At 40.6% G+C, this 23556-nt stretch overlaps 1 protein-coding gene across 4 annotated transcripts in view; it reads right to left on the reverse strand.

Moving 5' to 3' along the window:
* The window catches only part of dlgap2a (discs, large (Drosophila) homolog-associated protein 2a), a 431171-nt gene that overhangs the window by 85049 nt on the left and 322566 nt on the right, over positions 1–23556 (reverse strand). For all 4 annotated transcript variants that reach the window (XM_017707804.2, XM_037541836.1, XM_037541838.1 and 1 more), the window contains 3 exons: positions 20029–20097; positions 8092–8251; positions 2864–3083 (listed from right to left, as the gene is read on the reverse strand). In XM_017707804.2, coding sequence (XP_017563293.1) covers positions 2864–3083; positions 8092–8251; positions 20029–20097 — 449 coding nt within the window. The remainder of the gene's footprint in view (positions 1–2863; positions 3084–8091; positions 8252–20028; positions 20098–23556) is intronic.

The raw sequence follows: 23556 nt of genomic DNA on the forward strand, positions 1-23556 counted from the left end.
AAGTTATACGGGCTGTACACACAAATTTACATCGGCTGTACATGTAAATTTATACAGACTGTACACGCAAAGTTATAAGGGCTGTACACGCAAAGTTATATGGGCTGTACACGCAAACTTACACGGGCTGTACACGCAAACTTATACAGGCTGCACACACAAAGTTATAAGGGCTGTACACGCAAAGTTATATGGGCTGTACATGCAAACTTACACGGGCTGTACACGCAAACTTATACAGGCTGCACACACAAAGTTATACGGGCCATAGACGCAAAGTTATATGGGCTGTACACGCAAAGTTATATAGACTGCACACACAAAGTTATACGGGTTGTACATGCAAACTTACATAGGCTGTACACGCAAACTTACACGGGCTGTACACGCAAACTTATACAGGCTGCACACACAAAGTTATATGGGTTGTACACGCAAAGTTATAAGGGCTGTACACGCAAAGTTATATGGGCTGTACACACAAACTTACACGGGCTGTACACGCAAACTTATACAGGCTGCACACACAAAGTTATAAGGGCTGTACACGCAAAGTTATATGGGCTGTACATGCAAACTTACACGGGCTGTACACGCAAACTTATACAGGCTGCACACACAAAGTTATACGGGCCATAGACGCAAAGTTATATGGGCTGTACACGCAAAGTTATATAGACTGCACACACAAAGTTATACGGGTTGTACATGCAAACTTACATGGGCTGTACATGTAAATTTATACAGACTGTACACGCAAAGTTATACGGGCTGTACACACAAATTTACACGGGCTGTACACGCAAACTTACATCGGCTGTACACGCAAACATATAGACTGTACACACAAAGTTATACGGGCTGTACAGCAAAGTTATACGGGCTGTACACACAAATTTACACAGGCTGTACACGCAAACTTACATGGGCTGTACATGCAAACTTATATAGACTGTACACACAAAGTTATACGGGCTGTACACGCAAACTTACATGGGCTGTATACGCAAACCTATACGGGCTGTACACACAAACTTACACAGGCTGTACACACAAAGTTATATGGGCTATACACACAAACTCATACAGGCTGTACACGCAAAGTTATACGAGCTGTACACGCAAACGTATACAGGCTGTACACACAAAGTTATACGGGCTGTACATGCAAAGTTACACGGGCTATACACGCAAAATTCTACAGTCTGTACACAGACAGTTATACGGGCTGTACACGCAAACTTACACAGGCTGTACACACAAACTCATACAGGCTGTACAAATGAAGTTATACGGGCTGTACATATGAAGTTATACGGGCTGTACACATGAAGTTATACGGGCTGTACATATGAAGTTATACGGGCTGCACTCACGAAGCTATATGGGCTGTATGCACAAATTTATTCAGGCTGCACACATAAAATTTTATAGGCTGTCCTCACTAAGCTAAACACACAAAGTATGCTTGATACGTACTGGTAACCTGAGACAATACGTTGCAATGAGACAGACAGGTGTGTGTATATATATATATGTATATTATATATATACACACACAAGAGCAAACAAGGGAAAACAATTGCAATTCAGATGACTGGGATCTGCTGACTGACTGATGATTGAATGGCTGGGTCATGTGACTGACTGATGCATCTTGGGAACTGGAGTCCGTAAGATAGTGAGAGCCTGTTTAAGTGAAATTCCCAATAAAGCTGCTCTCATTTGCATATATTTTTTTGCTTCTGTTGTCAGACAACCCGCTGAGTATGAAATAATGACTGAAACGTGGCCCCCTAAGGCCACATGTTAACCCGCAGTCACCTCCAAGCCATTTCCAAGCTCCTGCTCTGCACTGCGAAAATTCTGATTTTATAAATGTCATGTCAACTGAAAAAATCAGCTCTAGGCAAAACCTACATGTCCTCATAACCCTAACCCTAACCACAATGTTGTTGATAATCAACTAAGGATTCGGAGAAAGTTTGTTATGATTTAAGTATCTGTAGAGCATCTATAGTGGACCATCCAAATAAAGTGTGACCCAAACCTTTTTAGATTTCACCTAAATATTTGGTGGTATAAATATTTCCTGTACATGGGGGTCCTGGTGTGAAAAAGTTTGGGAACCCCTGGGCTCGAGGGATCATACTGCAGTTTCAGTATTGCAAAGGCCAATATTGCTATAATGATTAAAAAGGGTATCACATTTTCAGCACGCTATCAAAAAATCGACAAATGAAATTATCGTTCAAAAGAGCGTAGCGAATTCAGGGTCTCTCATTTTTAGAGTCTCTCATTCGCCGCAATCTCATGTGGCGTCCACTGTCAGCAACGAAAACTAGGCATCTGGGTGCATCGTCTTAGAGTAGGGTGGGAGGGGCTTATGCAACAGACACACCCACATTACATGACAACTTTGTTGCTTATATGATTTTTGTGATTTTTAGGACTTATTTTTTAAAAGCCTAGTGCAGCAGGCACTGAAAAGCTTTTATATGCATGACCGAAAACAGTTGGTTTATTTATATTTAGAATTTCGTAGAATAATGTAATGTAATGTAAAATATTAAAATCAAACCGAATGTCGATTTCAGAACTGAAATCGTATCAAACTTGCAAATGTCCTTACGTGCCTAATAATTCAAACCCTATATATTGTGCAGCCTTAGTAGCCTAACTTAAAAATAAGGTCCTAATAAAATAAAAAGCTTGCCGTTTAAGGGTTAATAATGGGGTTCAGGGCAAATACAACTATTGCTCCCTTACCATAATTGTTATGATTCCACATGCACAGATGCAGTGAATCCCTGAGTAAAGAACCAGAAGGATCAAGAAGTTGGCTCACTGCCAAGCAACTCACCAGCCGTGGACCTGATGGTGGAGGTGACGGTGGACGAGGTCATGGAGGGCACACAGTCGTCGTCCTGCGAGTAGCCAGCCTGGATGGCCCGTAGGTAGCTGTGGCTGCGCGTGCGGAAGCAGCCGGGCAGGTCCAGCGCCTCCATGGCCTGAGACTCCACCTCGCTGAACACGGACTCGCAGACCGACTCGAATTGACCGTTTATCTCCGTCTCGCTCACCTGGACCAAGGAGAGAGATAAAACTCTAGAAAACGGCCTTTTCTCCTTTCTGCCTTCTTTCACCCTCCCTACCTTCCTCCTTCTCTTCTCCTTCTCCTGTCACTTCTAGAAGCACACAGTCATATTGTCATTTCACTATAGATTTGATTTACACTGCATAAATATTTTTATGCAATTACCCACTAACATAACAAACTACTCTCAATTACATTCTTAATTGACAGGCTTGAGGCTGCACTTCTGTAACAAATGACAAAACATGTCAATAAATGACAAAACATGGAAAACGTCCAACAACACAGCACACAAACCCATAACTTTTCATAAAATTCAATATTTTAAATTCATAAAAATCTCTTCTGCTTACAGTCACAAATCTGGAGAACGCATGATGAATCATATTGGCATCTGCTGATAATTGCTCAAGACAGACGACTGGCATTGGACAGATGTTTGACGATGTGTTTTTGTGCTCAGGAAGAGAATGTTTAGGCCACGCTGGGTTCCTACACTGTAATATAGCCATTTAATTCATCTTAGTGCATTTATAACATTATAGAAAAAATGTTGCATTTCTCCGTTTTGCTAATCCAACTATATTTCGTCTCATTTTCTACATATTAGAAATGGTCATGGATCAGTATCAGCAGATATGTACATGAAATTTATCAGCCTACAATCACCATATAATCACCACATGGGCCTGGAAATACTTTGATGTCAGTAAACACTGTTCATTGGTGCATGCAGAAGTGCAATAAGACTGTACTATGCACAATGGAAGCCATACATCAACAACATCCAGAAACACTGCTGATTTCTTTGGGCTTGAGCTCATCTGAAATGGACTGATACACAATGGAAACATGTATTGTGGTCTAATGAGTCAACCTTTCAGATTGTCTATATAAATAATGGATATCATGTTCATAAGCTATGGTTTGTCATGAGACTGGGAGACAGTACATCTGACGCTGAAGTCATTTTTTGAGCAACAAAACTGCCTTCTAGACGACATCTTTTTCAATGACCTCAAGCTGAGTTAACTCGAGAAGCTGCTCACTTACTTTACAATTTTTAAGTTGATCTGACTTCTCATTTTTCACAATACAACCAAACGTGATTCTTTTTCTTTCTCCCCAATTTAGTCATGTCCAATTTCCCACTAGCTAGCTCTCCCCATAATATGATGCTAGGAATAGGCATTTCAGTAAAATTTGGAAATAAAATCCTTCATGGCATTACTCAAATAATATCAATAAGAAGCTTGATGTTTCCGCAGCAGATGTCCTGAAGAACTTTCAGTAACACTTTCTATGAATGTTACGTGTGTAAGCATATATAAAGACATTTATAACAGGTTATAATGCATTCATAAGGCACTATAAACATGATTATAAATATTTATAGAAATGAATTGCACTGAATTACACTTTATAGACATGTTTATTATGCATTATGAATTGTTAATATAATGCATTATAAGTAGTTTTTTACTAACATGTTAAACTGTCATTGCCAAAGAAGTCAGTCCCAGCTTTGAGAGTGTAAAGTAAAGAAGAGTATAATTTAGATTTCCAATATTTTATTTGTCACCACTCATGCTGTTAAGGCTGCATCTTTGGGGCTTGAATATTCAGATGTTACCAAACAGTATAATATTGGATTTTCAGTTTTAAGTTAGTGCCAAGCTAACGGTGGTGTACATTTACAGTGGTGTACTTTGACTTTCCCACACTGGGTAAAACACTGAAGGCAGCACTAGTTTAAAATCTAACATTTGAAACCTCTAATGAGCTTTATTGTGGATGTTTTAGTGTTTCAGTAAATTCTTCAGTAAATACTTCAAGTTGAAGCCTCACTGTTAACACTGGAGGAGGCTTTAGTACAGTACGCTTCACTTTACTGAGAGTGGACAAATACAACTTAATGAGCTCTTATAATTTGTTATGAACAGTACTTATAATGCATTATATTAACAATTCATAATGCATAATAAGCATGGCTATAACATGTAATGCATTTTTATAAATATTTATAGCCATGTTTATGATGCCTTATGAATGCATTATAACATGTTATGAATGTGTTTATATGTAGATGCTTACAAATGTGACATTCATAGAAAGTGTTACCAAACTTTCTTGTTAATTAGTTTTTGCATCTCAAAATCAACCAATAGCAGTCAATAATGGTTGATTTTGTGCTATAACTGCAATAAAAAAAATCAGTGACATCATAGTGAGCTGGGTTATGTTATGCTGCCTTTGAATGGGAGGCTGATTTGAGCAAGGAGGGAGCTTTCCCTAAATTTGAGATGAAATTCATCTCCCGTGCTTGACCGATACCTGCTGAAGTAATCAGAAAGTTCTCTGCCACGCACCTCCAAGAGAAAGGGACGTCAATTAAGTTGAGCTGAAACAGCTTGATGGGTATCTGTATGCCCCCCCCCCCCCAGAGAGATTTCCATTTGGCAATCTACAAAATCTCAGATTGCTATCTTGTTCCTCCACAAAAAGGTATTATCCTTAATGACCTTAGCGGCACAAACGTAGCGAGTGAGCCGAGGCGGAGAGAGGAAGGAAGAGTGGCAGAAAAAGAGGGAATGAAACTCATCGTTAAGACTTTACACAAAATCAATACGATCCGTTTCCAGAGTGGGATTTAGATTTTAACAACAGATAAATCAGACCACTAACACGCACATAAGAACCAACGTGGCGGTGGTGGGCAAGACTTTATGGAGTCTTTCTGTTGCTTTTAAACGCCACCATTAAGTCTCAGTAAATGATACAATGTAGTATCTTGGTTTCAACATTACAACGTTATCAGTTCAATTTAAACAGGTAGCTCTAATTATTACAATTATTAATCATGATACAATGTTAATGAGACTTTTATTGGAGCCTTCTTTGTCTCAATCTGCTTAGTCTATACAGCTGCATGCAGAAGTTCTCTGTGAAAATAAGCCAACAAATCCTCTACAGAGAACACACTCCTGCATATTTTAACTGTTTATGTGCTGGATTTAACATACTGGGGGGAAAAGATAAAACATAAAATGGGGCAATTTATTTTATTTTTTTCTTTCATTATGTTAAACTCAGCAGACAAATGGAAATTGTGCACTAAAGTTTGCAGGAAGATGTCACATTTACATTTGTTCCCTGCAAAGTATGTGTTAACAACATGAATTTAACAGTATTTGAATAAAAACAGTACAAATGCATCCTATTTAATGTTTCATTTGATCAATGTCAATGTTTTCTGTAAAAATATGCTTATTCTGAAATTGAAGCAATTCAGCAATTTCAGGGCAATTTAACACAAGAAATCTTGTGAATTTAAAAAAAATCATTAATTATTTAAAAAAAAACATCTTAAACAGGCGATGTGATCTTGCTTGGATATCAAAAGATCAAGGATAGAATATGAGCAAGGATAATGTTCCTCAGCAAGCAACTGCAAGCGCTTTAGGTTTTTCAGCATCTACGATGTACAACAGCATCAAAATATTCAGGGAATCTGGAGAAATGTCTGTATAAAGGGCATATAGGGTGAGCCTGAAAACCACAACTGAACACCCATGACCCTCAACAACTCAAACAGCACTATGTTAAAAACTGGCATGCGTCTGGGATGATATCACCACACGGGCTCAGGAATATTAATAAATAAACAATAAACATCTTCTGTCACTGCATCCACAAAGGCAAGTTAAGACTGCACTATGGATAGTGGATGCTCTATGTTAACAGCATCCAGAAACGCTGCTGACTTCTCTGGGCTCGACTCATCTGAAATGGGCTGATGCACAGTGGAAACATATTAAGATCTGACAAGTCCATCTTTCAAACTGTTTATGGAATGGATGTTATGTTCTACAGCCCCAAGATGAAAAAGAATCATCCAGTATAAAGTTCAAAAGACAACGCCTGTCATGGTATGGTTTGAATTATAAAGTAACTTGCACATCTATGAAGGCACTATAATGCTAAAGACAGCATGTACTACCTTCTAGATGACGTCTTTTTCAGAGACGTTCATGTTTATTTCAAAATGACAACGCCCAGAAACAGCTGTTACAACACCATGGCTACATAATCAAAGAGTGTGTGAGAGCAAGACTGGCCTCCTATCTCCTGCTGAAAATATGCATTATTACGCTAAAAATAAGACTGATTATATGGTTATATAACTGAAGACTTGAATAATTTCAAGGTAAAATGTAAAGTAAAATTGTCTTTCTGAACCATATTTAATGTAATACAGGTCAAACAAAATTTACTAGTCACTGTTTTCTGTTTTTATTAGCTATTCACATATTGTCACATTGTTTTTTGGAATTGGGTTTGTGTTTTCACTTCTAAACACATGTACTTTGCCTCTGGAGCTATTCAAAGTCTTGCATGCACTCCAGCTTGATACTGGGGTAGATCGCCCTTGAAGCCTGTAGCTAAACAAATCCTTTTACTTTATATATGCTTTATTCCACATACGCACTCAGTTTGTAACTACAAACAACTGCAAGAATTTGTGAGATCCTGCTGGTGTGGGTTTCCTCTCTTTCAATTATGCACACAAAAGTGACTAAAGTACTAATAGCCCCTGTTCAACATTAAAATAGTTAACTAATCAGTAAGCTGATTCTTCAAGAATGTACATTTTTATTTGCTTTTTTGAAAATTAGATAATTGATTTTAAGCAAGTGCTCTCAAGCAGCTTCATGAGCTTCAAGATACACATATGCTGAGATATTTTTGGCTGCTGAAAGCTACTTTTTCTTTAGAAATAAATTCATAGGTTTTAGCATCAATTTCACTGCATATTTTTTTTGTAGAAAAAAATAATTATAATAAAAAACTGTTTTGGTCCAACTGACATGCATTGTGCAGCTATTCATGGAACTGGAGAGGCAAAGCTAACCACACACCCAAGACTTTCAGATTGTGAGAAGAATGAGCTTCATGAAGAATTCCAGGTGACCAGGCCAGAGAACTGGACTCACCTGGCTGACCTGGCTGACACAGCTGGCCTGGCTCAGGGTGCTGACCGCCCTCATGTAGCTCTGGTTGCGAGAGCGAAACTTGGGCGAATTGTAGTTGGGCGAGGGGTCCAGCGTGATACTGGGGTGGATCTCCCTCGAAGCCTGCAGGTGGTAGCTCTGACTAAACAGATAGAGAAAGAAGGAAAGAAAAGGATAGGGGCAGGGTGAAAGAAAGAGAAAATAATATAACAATATTGAATAAACACAAATGAGTACTTGCTCTGCTAACAATTGCATTCTTTCACAGCTACTGTTGCGAACGGGCCTTCCACAAACTGTTGGAGCGAAGTTGGAAGCATATAATTGTCTAAAATGTCTTTGTATGCTGTATTATTAACATCACCCTTCACTGAAACCAAAAAACCCTGGACCATTATCCCTCCTCCACCAAACTTTATGGTTGGCGGTGTGTATTCTGATAGGTAGCATTCCTCTGGCATCCACCAAAACCAGATTCTTGCATCAGACTGCCAGATAATAAAACTTGATTCATCACTCCACAGAGCATGTTTCCTTATGTGTCTGAGCTGCTGTTGCTCCTAGAGGCTTCTATTTCACAATAACAGCACTTATAGTTGACTGGAGCAGATCTAGCAAGGCAGAAATATCACCAGCATACTTGTGGAAAAGGTGGTATCCTATGACAGTTCCAGCTTTTCAGTACGACCTATCCTATAGCCAATGTTTGTCTATGGAGACTACATGACTACATGACATGTGCTTGACTTTGTAGTGTAATCAAGGTTTTTAGGGAGAAAACATCTGTCTGGTAGGCTAGGTAAAATTTTCACTCTTGGCCTTCTGGAAGTCCTAGATACATCACTGACTGTGAACATAAGCTGTTGTCTAACCAGGCTTCAGTCAGTTTTTAGTGATGGAGGACCAGGTTCTGTACTGAGACATTGTAAAGCTGATACAAAATGTGCATTCATGTCTGTCCAAGTCTACAATAAGACATTCAAAAATCTCTTTTACAAGCTTCAAATATCCTTGTTTAGTCTAAAACAGCCAGAAAAGGGTTCATGCGCATTAGTGTTAGTTAAGCACTAACACACCATTAGAAAGCCCATAGGGGCACTAGCAGAACTGATCATCGTTTAGCAACAGTAGCTGTGAAACAACATATTTGTGGGACAAGCATGGATAGGTCAATCATCCCCTCTTTTTTTATACCATTATAAGAGATTGTATAACCAAGTACATTAAAATATTGTACATATTTTTACTACTACACTTATAAGGCCTTGTGCAACCAAAGCTAAAGAGACAGTGATACAGCAACACTGAGGGTCACCCCAGGATGCTAATAGCTCACTGTTAACAGCTCTCCATTCCTCTGTCCAATCATCGACATGTCCAGCACCAGGCTAAAAATAGCTCTTCGATTGGTCATTGTGCTGAAGTATCCAATCGATAGAGGGAAATGAAGGAAAATGCAAATCAGTGGTTCGTTAGAGGGCCAATCATGCTGAGAAGGAGAGAAAGAGGCTGAGAAAGTGTGTTCGATACTCCCTGAATCCTCAGACACTACAGAAGTAATGAGCTCACCGTTCACCCAGTGGATCTCAGACTACGAAGCAGACTAATAGCAAAACGGAAAAGAAGAGTTTTTTTGTCATGGATTTTTGCTTCAAGGATGGGTATAGATTGAGAAAGTTGGTGGTCAGTTTATAAGAAATATACATATCCATGTTCCACCCACAAATGTGTTCTTTTGTAGCTACTGTCGGGAGGCTGGACAAGCTTTCCAGAGTTTAGGCAAGCTAATGAGAAACTTCAATTTTTGCGAAATACGCAATACGTCCAAAAGTCTGTAAAGGTCATTCAACGTTTCTTCTGAAATCAAGAGTATTAACAGGGAGTTTGTCCCACTTCACTGCAGTAACAGCCTCTACTCTTCTGGACAGGCTTTTCAGTAGATGTTGAAACCTTGCTGTGAGGATTTGATTGCATTCAGCCACAAGACAATTAGTGAGGTCAAGTATTGTTGTTAGATGATCAGTTTTGGACACTCCAACTCATCTCAAAGTTACTGAATGGAGATACATTATGCCTGAGAATGAAGCTTCACTGCTTCACAGCCCAAATGCTGCAGGGCTTTATACCTCTCTAGCCAGCACTTGGCACTGGTTCCAAAACGTACTTCATCATATTCTTCATAAATTTCATATTTCATAAGCTACATTCTAAAGGTGGGTGTCATATGAGGCTGTAACTCTTCTCTCCAGTCTAATAGATGGTGATGTCATTTTAAACCCTTATAATAAAAGAAGCTGAACTCAGTTTGTTTTTCTACTGAAAGTTTCCCCAAACTTTCCCCAAAGTTTCCCAAATCTGGGTTCTAAACTATAAACAGACGGCGTCTCTTCAGTGATCTGCTCTGTAAACGTTACTTTTATAAAATAACACAAAGAGCGTCTGAGATTTTTGGCTTTCAGCAGTACATTGTAAGCATATAACAATATGTGTAGATCATAAAAGACATTTTCTGTTAATTTGAGGGGAGCTTTGACAATAAAAAAATAAATAAAAATGGACATTTATTTCATGCGGTTACTGAATAATTTGCCTTATGATTTGGTCACGTGAATTCAGATGGTAAAACTACAATATAGCCTGGAGAATAAGAGGCATTGGAACTCCTGTATCGGCAATGGGTGCAAAAGAAGTGGAATTTATTTACAAACTTTTGGACAAATTGTGTGTATTTTATTAAATACGTGCTCCCGAGTGGCTCAATCATCGACCCGAACTTCGGGTGATAATGACTTTGATCCCCAGCGATGCCACACCCATCCATGCCTGGGATTCCAACCCTGTGTTTACACTGGCAGCGACGCAATGCGACAAGATGACCAGAGGTCATTCATTTCAATGAAAGCAGGTGACATTCAGCAACAGGAGGTAGTGTGAACGTAGAAGCTGACTGGACTTTAACTTGATGCAAATATGGAGCGAAGTGAAGTGGCGACTGCCAAGAGGAATTGAGCATTGAGCAGCATAGCATGTGGAACAGTATGCTCCTTTTTGGGTTCCTAGATAACTGTTCAGACTACAGAAGGAATACTGGTGATGGTGCTTTCACCACAAATAGATGGTAAATACTGTTTTCCTCACATACTCACTGCACAGACGCAGAGATTAAATAAAAAGAAGTACACAACCGATTTCTCACCAGGAGTTTTGTTTTTAGAGGGTATGCATCTGATCTGTGCTTGGCATCAATGAAACCATGGCAAATAAAGGTCAGTTCGAGTTCAGAAATACCCCAGATGATGAACGATTTTGGCGACAAGAGGTGAAAAGTCGTTGCTGCTGTGAATGCAGGGTAGGAGAACATAATTGGGGTCGCTCTTTCTGGGTGGGTAGGATGGTCCTCCCTCTCCCCCCCATTGTTCAGAGCGATGCTAGCAACACTGATGTAAGAGAATTGGTAGTTGTCCTCCAAGTGTGCCGAGCTGCCTAATAATGCTGCGTTAGCAACAGTTCAAAAAGAATGCTTCTCATGCCTCGGAGGAAGCACAGACTAGCCTTCACCTTCCCTGCTGGGTAGCATCATGTGATAGGAGATCTAACTAACAGGTGGGGAAAACTGGGTAAATGTTCAGCATGTTCTCAATTTCAAATTCCTTTTTCTTTGCTGCATAATTGAGGTTGGAAAATGTTCAGCTGTTTTAATGTTGCCAGCCAGGCTAAAGCACTAGCTAAGTGCAGCATGGCTGAAGTTACTCTGGCAACATTTTGCCACAATACTTGCCAAATGTACTGACTTTGTGGTGGACATATACCATGTAGATCCCTATGACAAAATGCCAGTGGTAGACAGTAACTAAGTAAATGTAACTGGTTTCTGTACTTAAGTAGTTTTTTGGTGTATCTGTACTGAAGTTTCTCCATTCTGGGTGACTTTTTCCTTTCACTCCACTACATTTCAAAGTCAAATATGTGACTTTTTCCTCCACGACATTCGGAGAAACCTGTCATTCCTTTTGGTTTCTGTGTGTATAAAAATGTAACAGGTCAAAATGAAAGAAGCGCAAAGCCAGAGCACCAATCAGGGCCCAGCGGTGATCCTGAGTTTAAAGCCAGTTTTTATTCAACTTAAACTTGGAACTAAGTTGTAAATAAATCTGAAACTGAAACTTTGCTTGTGTGTAAAAAGTGATTTCAGAGCCACTCGGTTCTCCCTGATGGAAACTGTTTACCTTCAGTGTTTTGTGCTTCTGATCATTTTAATAGACGTCAGCGTCACTAATTAATGACGTTCTATTAAAAGACTGGTTTACCAAGAGAGACGCTGGAGGACTTTCCCCTGAAAGGAGTTCATGAAGCCAGTCTGGTTATAAAAATGATAACAGGACCAGATCAGAGCCAGAATTACTCTTTTAGTACTTTTACTTTATACTTAAGTACATTTGAAGGTAAATACTTTAGTACTTTTACTCAAGTGGAGGTCTAAATGGAGGAACTTCTACTTTTACTGGAGTGATATTTTACCTTGGGTATCTACTTTAACTCAAGTACATGATCCACCACTGCAAAATACTTGCTGGAACTGTAAGGCTGAGATTGCAGGACACATTCTGACCCAGAGTTGTGCTACAAATTCTCTTATGGTTCAATTTCATTCTGTGAAGATACAGAACAGTAGCTAGGAAAGAAAACATTCCTGAGCTGAAAATAGATGATCATTTAAGTGCTAAAGTCATACTGACCAGAGCCTCAAAGATCCAGAAATGCATAGCTTTAGGTGTACATTAAATGCACACAATCCAACAAGATAAAGTGAACAAAATAGGAACATGAACAAACACCGACACAGTAACATCAGTATTACAGCACCATCACCAATGTTATGAATAGCTTTGCTCTTTCTTAAGCATTTCTATAGTTCTAGGAACAGATATACACGGACCGGCCATTCATTACTTTGTTAGCCCTCTTTTACTCTTTTCTTCAATGGTCAGGACCCCCACAGGACCACCACAGAGCAGGTACTCTTTGAGTGGTGGATCATTCTCAGCACTGCAGTGACACTGACGTAGTGGTGGTGGTGTGTTAGTGTGTATTGTGTTGGTCTGAGTGGATCTGACACAGCAGTGCTGCTGGAGTTTTTAAACACCTCAGTGTCTCTGCTGGACTGAGAACAATCCACCAACCTAAAATATCCTGTGGGCAGCGTCATGTGACCACTGATGAAGGGCTAGAGGATGACCAATACAAACTGCGCAGCAGCAGATGAGCTACTGTCTCTGACTTTACGTCTACATGGTGGACCAACAAGGTAGGAGTTTCTAAGACAGTGTGCACAGTGAGTGGACTGATGAGAATCTGATCCACTGGCACCAGCACAACAAACACTAACACATAACGACCGCATTAATGTTACTGCAGAGCTGAGAATGCTCCACCACCCAAATAGTACCTGCTCTGTGGTGGTCCTGTTGGGGTCCTGACCATTGAAGAACAGTGTGAAAGGGGGCTAACAGAGAAACAGATGGACTACAGTCTGTAACTGTAGAACTACAAAATGCACCTATATGGTCAGTGGAGCTGATAAAATGGACAGCGAGTGTAGAAACAAAAAGATGCCCTTAATGAAGTGGTTGGTGGGCGTGTTTCAGTTTAAACTATGGAGTGTTGTGAGGTTTTGGTAGAGGGAGCCTGAGATGAACCCAGAAGAACAAATGAGGAAAAGAGGCCAAGTGTATTCAAAGTGATGAACGATATATGCATCCTCTCCTTTCTGTGGTGCCTCTGAACTGCAGTTTACTCTCTTTGGCTTTTCAATGGCCAACTCAAAGTTCAGTACAGAGCTTCGTATCTCAAAGACTTCAGAGAATGTGAGTTTTGTTTTTCCTCTGAACCGTTAGAATCTGTGCTTTTCCAGCAATAACAGAAGTATGATGCAATTTGATAGGAGCTATTTCTCACACATGGCACAATGAAATGAGTGGAGAAATTGTGTGGAAAGTGCAGATTTGAAACTTTCGCTCCAGACCACATTTATGGCTGTAAATCGCTGTTGTCGGAAGAATGGTAACTTTACGGGGGAGAAGGACAAAACACACTTTAATTTTCAGGTAAATCAATAGCCCCGTTTAAATGCAACCTAATAATCATTAATAATCCGACTAATAGTTCAATCGGAATAGAATACGTCCATGTAAACATCTCAATAGGAATACACACAAACATCTTCTAAGCCCTGGACAGGTCACCAGTCCATCACAGGGCAGACAGACAGACACATTCACTCACACCTAGGGGCAATATAGCATGTCCAAATTGCCTGACAGCATGTCTTTGGACTGTGGGAGGAAAACCGACACATGCAAACTCCACACAGAAAAGACCCTGGTCGCCCGACCGGGAATCGAACCCAGGACCTTCTTGCTATGAGACTACCCACCACGCCACCTTGCCAGCTGATCAACTGGAATAGTCTACTCCAATTGAAGCCATTTGGAATACAATTTCTATCTACTTGAGCGAAGTGGGTAATCCTGTAAATAATCCATTAAATAGAAAAATAATAGCCATGTAAACGCCTGAATATGATTACATTCCCTATCGGAACGTGTAAGTACTTTTTACGCATGTGCGTTTGAGTCATAGCAAAAACAGAGAACTCATAAACGGCTCGGGCAAAAGTTTATATCGTTAATGATGGCGGGAGCAGAAACTGGTCTGCAGAAAAGACGAAGTCTATGCTCTGATCTTTAAAAGACGGCGGTGGGACGGACGTCCAGCTTATGTGTCTCAGAACATGAGTCTGACATTTTTAACACTAGCATGACTGAGATTTCAGCATCCTCAGGACATCACCCCTCCTTCTTGCCAGCAATTAGCAGGACCATAAGTCAACAGTTATTATGTTAATTGACAGAGAAGCACTGAGGCAGCAGCTCTGTGGTGCATCCAGAAAGCCTACTAGAAACATCTGTGTTTCTCTCCCTATGTCTGTAAATATATAAATATATAATACACTGATTGTTGATTGTTGTTGTAATTTCTCCATATCATTATCATCAGTATATTTGATGTTTTACAGTAAATTAAAAATAAAAATGTTTTGCACCACATGTATTTGTTTTATCATAAACACCTATAAACACCGGTTTTGGATACAGTTATACAGTACTACAGCAATTAAAAACACAAGCACTGCTCACTGCTGCTCATCTCACTCTGACTGGCCCTCACGTGATGCTTGCTGTCATGGTAACGTTTACTCTAAGCGGTTCTCCATGCATGCGTGTCATTTCGTCTTAAGTGCACATAATCACCTCAATCTGAATCCGTAATCGGAATGTATTCCATCGGATTGGCAAAAATCTTTGCATGTAAACTTTTTTCCAAGTCATTTTGGGTCTTTTTATTTGGTCCATTCATCATGAAATTTACACACAATGAAAGGAACAACAGGTATTTTCAAAATATGTCAAAAACTGAAAAATGACAAAAATGGACATGCAAGGTTTTCTTCCGACAACAGCGATGAGAAATGTTATTATGATTTGACTTTGATGCATAGTTATTGTTTGCACCGTGCCGTTTTGAAGGAAAATGTTTTGACATTAAAATAAATGTCAAAGAAGTCAAAATCCAAAGTAAATGCAACATGTTATGTAATTAACTGTGTAAATACACTGCTGTGCAAAGGTTTAGGCACCCCCAGTCATGTCTTGAAATGTCTTGTTGATTTTGAGTGAAAGTAAGTGAACACATCAACTACAGAGATCACACTTAATGTTTATGTCCTGAATTCAACATTTATCGAAAAATATGTTATGGCGCAATAATATGTTCAACTCAGTAAATAATTAGAATAATTTTTTTTTTTTTTTAATATTTGTTTGTTCTCTGTTGAGGGTGTGTTGGCTTATTTTCTCTTAGAAAATTATCAACACATCATTTGAGCAGGCATGTTCCAAACTTTGCATACGACTGTATGCAATTACATTTACATAACTAGAAAAGTTAATTTTTTTTTATAAAATGCTAAACGATTGTGCAGCCTAAGCAGTTGACAGATGGTTGCTAGGGTGCTGCAAAATGGCTACTATGGTATTTTAGATGGTGTTGATAACCAACTGTTATAGTATCCCACTTGGTTGCTAGGTGGTTGCTATGGTGTCCCAAGTGGTTGCTAAGTGGTTGCTATGGTGTCCCAAGTGGCTGCTCGGTGGTTGCTATGGTGTCCCAAGTGGCTGCTATAGTGTTCCAAGTGGTTGCTAAGTGGTTGCTATGGTGTCCCAAGTGATTGCTAGGTGGTTGCTATGGTGTCCCAAGTGGCTGCTCGGTGGTTGCTAGGTGGTTGCTATGGTGTCCCAAGTGGTTGCTAAGTGGTTGCTATGGTATCCCAAGTGGCTGCTCGGTGGTTGCTATGGTGTCCCAAGTGGTTGTTCCCTGGGTACTATGGTGTCCCAGATGGTGGCTAGATTGTTGCTAGATGGTTGCAATGGTGTCCTAAGTGGTTAACAAGTGGTTGCTGTGGTATTCCAAATGTTGGCTAGCGTGTTGCTAGGTGGTTTGTTATGGTGTCCCAAGTGGTTGATAAGTGCTTGCTCGGTGGTTGCTATGGTGTCCCAAGTGGTTGCTAGGGGGTTGCTGTGATGTCCCAAGTGGCTGCTCAGTGGCTGCTATGGTGTCCCAAATGGTGGCTAGGTTGTTGCTATAGTGTCCCAAGTGGGTGCTAGGTGGTTGCTATAGTGTCCCAAGTGATTGCTATGGTGTCAAGTATTGCTAGGTGGTTGCTATAGTGTCCGCAATGAATTCAGAATTCAGCCAACTGTGTTTTGCACACCGTGGAATTAGATCTCACATACTAGACCAACTAGACCAACACTAGGCGGGCACACTAGCCCGGAGCGGTGGGCAGCCCTATGCGTGGTGCCCAGGGAGCAGTTGGGGGATTAGGTGCCTTGCTCAAGGGAGCTTCAGTCATGGACTGTCAGCCGAGGGGATCAAAATAGCAACCTTCTGGTCACAAGGATGGTTCCCTAACCTCCAGCCCACAACTGCCCCACTGTGGTGACTAGGGTGATGCTAGATGGTTGCTATGGTGTCCCAAATGTAGCTAGGTTGTTGCTAGTAGGTTGCTATGGTGTCCCAAAAGGTGACTAGGTGGCTGCTATTGTGCCGCAAATGGTTGCTAGGGGGTTGCTAGGCGGTAGCTATGGTATCCCAGATGACTGCTAGGGGGTTGCTATGCTATGCACTGCTATGGTACCCCACATGGTTGATAGGATTTTGCTACCACAAACTTTTTTAATTCTTAGAAAAAACATATTTAACAACAATCATATGAAAAACATACATCTAATCAAGCAGCTGTAAGTAAGCACACCATTCTTGAACAGACAAAACATTCCAGTCAATATCTCGAAGAGTTAAAATCTGGTAGAGAAAAGAAATAATAATAATAATAATAATAATAAGAGGAAGAAGAAGAAGAAGAATATACTGCTTTGCAATGCACAATCACTTCTTATGTAAATCTAAAGCACAGCAAAATGACAATAAGGACAGCTGTTACAAACATGCTTCTACTGTCCTCTAGCAAACTGACAGTCATTGGAGATGCCAATCAGTCTGTGTTTAGGAGAAGGACTTTGCCCTTACTGACCTCTCATTGATGTGTATGAGCGTTTGAGTCGTGTACTGGGTGTCAGCATTACTCAGGGCGTGGTCAAACACTGGGGGTCAGTGTGTACGTGAGAGCTTGCTCTGCACAAAATTAATCAATGACTTCATTAAAGGAGCAATATGTACACCACTTTTCAAAAGTCAGGGGACACAGAGCATTCCAAAATGTCTTTGTTGACATACAAGATTTCATATTTTTAAGTAATTAACGTATGTAAGTACAGGGAAAAACCAAAACATGAAATATAAAATGTGCCACAACTTTTGCACAGGACGCATTTACAGTATGTTATTTCAAACTTAAATAAGTTTTTTCCCGATGAAAACCTTTTCATAGCCGCATGTTTTAAAACAGATCAATAAAATAAAAAGCCTGGAGACGAGACGGGGTGTGTGGAGTCAGTACAGCTTAGAAAATATCATTTCAGTCAATTATGGTTCAGTTATGTTTCCTGACTGAAGGTACTGAGATGAACCCTTGAGGGTCCCACCGCAGAGAAAAGAGGTACAGTTTACTACCTTTATTTCTGAGATTGTATCAAGAAACTGTATTCAGCAGTTCTAAAACCTCTACATGAAAAACCTGTAGTAGTTAGACAGAAACTGTGCAAAAGTCATGAAAACAGCTATTAAGTACAAGCACTTCATTTTTCTACAGATATTTCAGAGGACGCTAGCTACAACACCCTGATTGCACAACTAAGGAGAAAGTCAAAGTGAAAAAAGATAAAAGCTACAGAGAAAACGGGATTCCTAACAACCACCCGCAAGATCTGGTCAACCACCAAAGCTTTCATCTTTGAGAGAGGGAAAAAAATCTGATCTGAAGCTGCTTCTGATCTGAAAACATCCACAGGTGTTTCTGTCCATCCTTCCACTGTGAGATGACGACCCAGCACTGTGGGTCTGAAAGGACGTGTAGCTGTTCAAGAAGAACATCACTGAGAAAAGGAGACGGACACATCAAACAATGAAGCTGAGCGAAGGACTGACCACCCCAGAGTCTACACCTCAACACCACTGTAAAGTGTAGAAGATTACTCGGAGTGTGAGAAACAGAAAATGCAACCAGCCCCTGAGGCTTAACTTTGGAGGTGTGGCTGCAGAAATTGAAAGTGAGTCTCTTGAAAAGAATGGAAGCTAAGTGGACACACTAAATACTGAAAAATGTGATATTATATTTATTTGTTGATGTTGTTCTATTGTTCTGTTAAATATATATTTTGTGTTGTTTTAACACTATGAAATGAGTAACTTGTACTTATTGTCAGGTTTAATAAATTCTGATATCTGACTTTTGCACAGTTATTGCAAACAGACAAAGAAAAAGGAAACATGCTCATTAATATGAAAACATTGCTTGAAAACACTTTTGTCAGGCTGTGTGTATCTGTAGTGTGTGTGTCTGTGTGTGTGTGTGCATGTGTGCATATGTGAGTGTGTGTGTGTGTGTGCATGCATGTGTGTCTCTGTGTGTGAGTGTGTGTGTGTGTGTCTGTGTGTGAGTGTGTGTGTGTGTAGGTGTGTGTGTGCGTGTGTGTGTCTGTGTGTGAGTGTGTGTGTGTGTAGGTGTGTGTGTCTGTGTCTGTGAGTGTGTGTATGTAGGTGCGTGTGCGTGTGTGTGTGTGTGCGTATGTGAGTATGTGTGTGTGTGTGTGTGTGCGTGTGTGTGCGTGCGTGTGTGTGTCTCTGGGTGTGAGTGTGTGTGTGTAGGTGTGTGTGTGTGTCTGTGTGTGAGAGTGTGTGTGTGTAGGTGTGTCTGCGTGTGTCTGTCTGTGTGTGTGTGTGTGTGTGGGTGTGTGTGGGTGTGTGTGTGTAAGTGTGTGTGTGTGTGTGTGTCTGTGTGTGAGTGTGTGTGTGTGTAGGTGTGTGTGTGCGTGTGTGTGTCTGTGTGTGAGTGTGTGTGTGTGTAGGTGTGTGTGTCTGTGTCTGTGAGTGTGTGTATGTAGGTGCGTGTGCGTGTGTGTGTGTGTGCGTATGTGAGTATGTGTGTGTGTGTGTGTGTGCGTGTGTGTGCGTGCGTGTGTGTGTCTCTGGGTGTGAGTGTGTGTGTGTAGGTGTGTGTGTGTGTCTGTGTGTGAGAGTGTGTGTGTGTAGGTGTGTCTGCGTGTGTCTGTCTGTGTGTGTGTGTGTGTGTGGGTGTGTGTGGGTGTGTGTGTGTAAGTGTGTGTGTGTGTATGTGTGTGTGTGTGTGTGTGTGTGTGTGTGTGTGTGTGTGTGTGTGTGGTGGAAACGGTTTGTATTCACCTTAAATCTGCAGCGAAATTGGTGAGGTACTTTACCACGTCACTGCTCGATTTATCCAAACGGTACGAGCTGCAGGTGGAGAGAAGAGACGAAACGGTGTTACGGAAAGAGAGAGAGAGAGAGAGAGAAAAAGAGTGATAGAGAGAGAATAAGTAAAAGAAAAAAAAGCAGGTGAAGGGTGAGGTTAGTGTATGAACATGTGGATCCCAGATGGAAAAATATCTCAACAAAATATCTATGTATATATATATATTCAATGTAAGTCAATGTAAGTTCAATCAGGTGTGTAGCCCCTCTGAACAATGCAACTGGACTTAACAGAGCATCAGAGGAACAGTTGGGCCACTGATAGCATTGACACAATTTTCTCCCTTTACTCTAAATGATCAGCCTAGACATGTTTGACAACTTAAGTTTGCTTCTAGTTTTGCACTGGTGCTACAAGGCTGATGTAGCTAATAAGCAATGAAGGCCTAAGACCACCAGTTACCTACAACATAAAGTTGAGTTGTTAAAGCTGCCCTTCAGCCAAAACAAACACTACAGCCATCACTCTATCTCTTGTAAACATGCTTATTCACCGCTTACTTTGGGGTTGTGACCATTTCTAGAGTGACTAGACTAGAAAACCTAGAAAAAAACCCTACTGATGATGCATTTTGAAGGTGGGAGGGAGCTACAAGCACTTTGGGGTGGATACTTGGGGGCAGGTTGTTTATAGCATTATTTTTCCCCCTTGCAAGCTAATGCAGAAGGAAGCTAGGTAGCTGATGTTGCTGCTAGGAAGCCAAATTTCACATCTGCATCAGAGGCTATGCTAGCAGTCAGGGCTTCTTTAGCACTGTGGGAGGATTCTGAATGACCGCACAATGTATCTGCATAGTGCATGCTGGGATTTGTAGTGAAAGAACATTAGAGGAAACCGGAAACGAGATGAAAACACAAAAGAGGATACAAAGTCATAAATTTAGTCAATGGATAAATATCCCTTCTTATATACACCGATCAGGCATAACATCATGACCACCTCCTTATTTCTATGCTCACTGTCCATAGGTGCACTTTGTAGTTCTACAGTTACAGACTGTAGTCCATCTGTTTCTCTGATACTCTGTTACCCTGTTTTTCAGTGGTCAGGACCCCCATGGACCCTCACAGAGCAGGTACTGTTTGGGTGGTGGATCATTCTCAGCACTGCAGTAACACTGACATGGTGGTGGTGTGTTAGTTGCGCTGGTCTGAGTGGATCAGACACAGCACTGCTGCTGGAGTGTTTAAACACCTCAGTGTCGCTGCTGGACTGAGAACAGTCCACCAAACAAAAAACATCCAGGCAACAGTGTCCTGTGACCACTGATGAAGGACTAGAGGATGACCAACACAAACTGTGCAGCAGCAGATGAGCTGTCGTCTCTGACTTTACATCTACAAGGTGGACCCACAAGGCAGGAGTGACCACCACCCAAATAATACCTACTCTGTGAGGGTCCATGGGGGTCCTGACCACTGAAGAACAGGGTAAAAGGGGGCTAACAAAGTATCAGAGAAACAGATGGACTACAGTCTGTAACTGTAGAACTACAAAGTGCAGCTATAGAGTAAGTGGAGCTGATAAAATGGACAATGAGCGTAGAAACAAGAATAATATTATGCCTGATCGGTGTGTAATAGTGTGTCATACAGATCAACTAGCAACTCTACACAGTTTGAGGTCAATGAAGTCAAAAGACTTTTGCTTGATGCTAATTGGAGCTTCCATTACGTGTTAGTAACATTAGCCTTGTAGCTCTAAAACGAAATGAGAGAACATCAGGCACCAAACACGTCTTGGCTGATTGATCACTTTAAATTTGTGGCATTTTGATTTCATGACAAAATGTCCCATTAAAACGACACCTTTCTGCTTATCTGACTTGAAAGAAATGGCTTTCCAATCTGGGATCCGCTGTTCCGTACTGATGTTCCGTACTGATGTTCCGTTTTGGATGGGTTCTGCAATGGACGTGCGCATGTGACTGAGTGGCTGTGGAATGGTGAACGCAACTGATCTAGCATGTGGAAAGACTTCACAAATAAGGACATCGCCACAGAAAATGACCCTAGACAAGAAGTACGCATGGGAATGAGACACAGACTGGACTGCCAGACACGAAGAGAATGAGTGTACAAACTACGCTAATGCCACACTGTGGTAGCGTTCGTGAGGTGATGAATCAGAAACAGATATAATCACATCGTTCAGGCAAAGCTTGGTAGCAGATAGACAGACATAAAGAGAGCATCCACATTCAAGTCCACTGAGTATCAACAATTAACAACAGTGATTTTTTTTTTAACATTTTCAGAAATGCATCTGCTAATACAGGCAGCTTACAAGAAAGACAAGGTTACATGGAAAATCTGGCACTGAGGCACCAAAATCATAGAGAGAAAAGATTCTGAGAAGTTTCTGAGATTCTTGAAGTTTACTTCTTTACTTCTCTAGTTTTGCACTGGAGCTACGAGGCAAACAAAGCCAACGAGTAATGGAAGTTTACAGCTGTCTATAGCATTGTGCATGCCTAAATTACTTGCCTCAAAGTGCATTGACCCACTACGTCATCTCAAAAAGACTTGCTAATGTGGTTTCCTACTTTTTGGTTTCTCCCTAATTTAGTCATGTTCAGTTCCACTAACTTTTTTTTCTTATCACATGTTGCTAATAAGCTGGGAGGTGAAGGCTAGCGCATACTTTGGTTATACATTCTATGACTGTCACATTTGTAAGCATCTATAGATGGATTCATAACCTCTTATAATGCATTCATAAGGCATCATAAAAATGGCTATAAATATTTACAAAAATGCATTACACATTATAGCCATACTTATTATGGATTATGAGATGAGTTATGAAAGCTCATAACTTGTCTTTGTCCACTCTAAGTAAAGTGGAACCTACTGTACTAAAGGGTCCTCCAGTGTTCAGACTAAGGCTTTAAGAAACACTAAAACAAACAGTAAAGCTCATTACAGGCTTCAAATGTCAGATTTTAAACTAGTGCTGCCATCAGTGTTTTACCCAACGTGGGAAAATCAATGTACACCACTGTAAATGTGCACCACCGTTAGCTTGGCACTAATGTAACACTGCATACCCAATAGAATGCTAGCAGAAATTTACCATGACATTCATAGAAAGTGTTGGCCATGCTTCTTAAAAAGCACATATTTTTAAGCTGCTAACCAAATATGACTTAACAGCTCAGCATACCTGGACAAGAAGGCTAATTCGCTAACTGGCACTTCTGTTTCGCCAGCTAACATAGGCAGCATTGGCTAGCTTCATGCTAAGTGATGGGTGCGTAGGCACCCAGAGGTGGTTGCATTACTCCCAACAAAATGCAGTCTTCAATGCTGTCCATTTCCACAGATATCAGTTGGTCAGAAACCACATAAACAAGGCTAATAGGTTGCTATAAGCGTTTATTGCTTGTTAGCTACATTAGCCTCATAGCTAAGTCAAAGTCAAAGGCTCAAAGAGAGAAG

The sequence above is a fragment of the Pygocentrus nattereri genome, chromosome 10, assembly GCF_015220715.1.
Source record: "Pygocentrus nattereri isolate fPygNat1 chromosome 10, fPygNat1.pri, whole genome shotgun sequence".
Taxonomy (NCBI): Eukaryota; Metazoa; Chordata; class Actinopteri; order Characiformes; family Serrasalmidae; genus Pygocentrus; species Pygocentrus nattereri.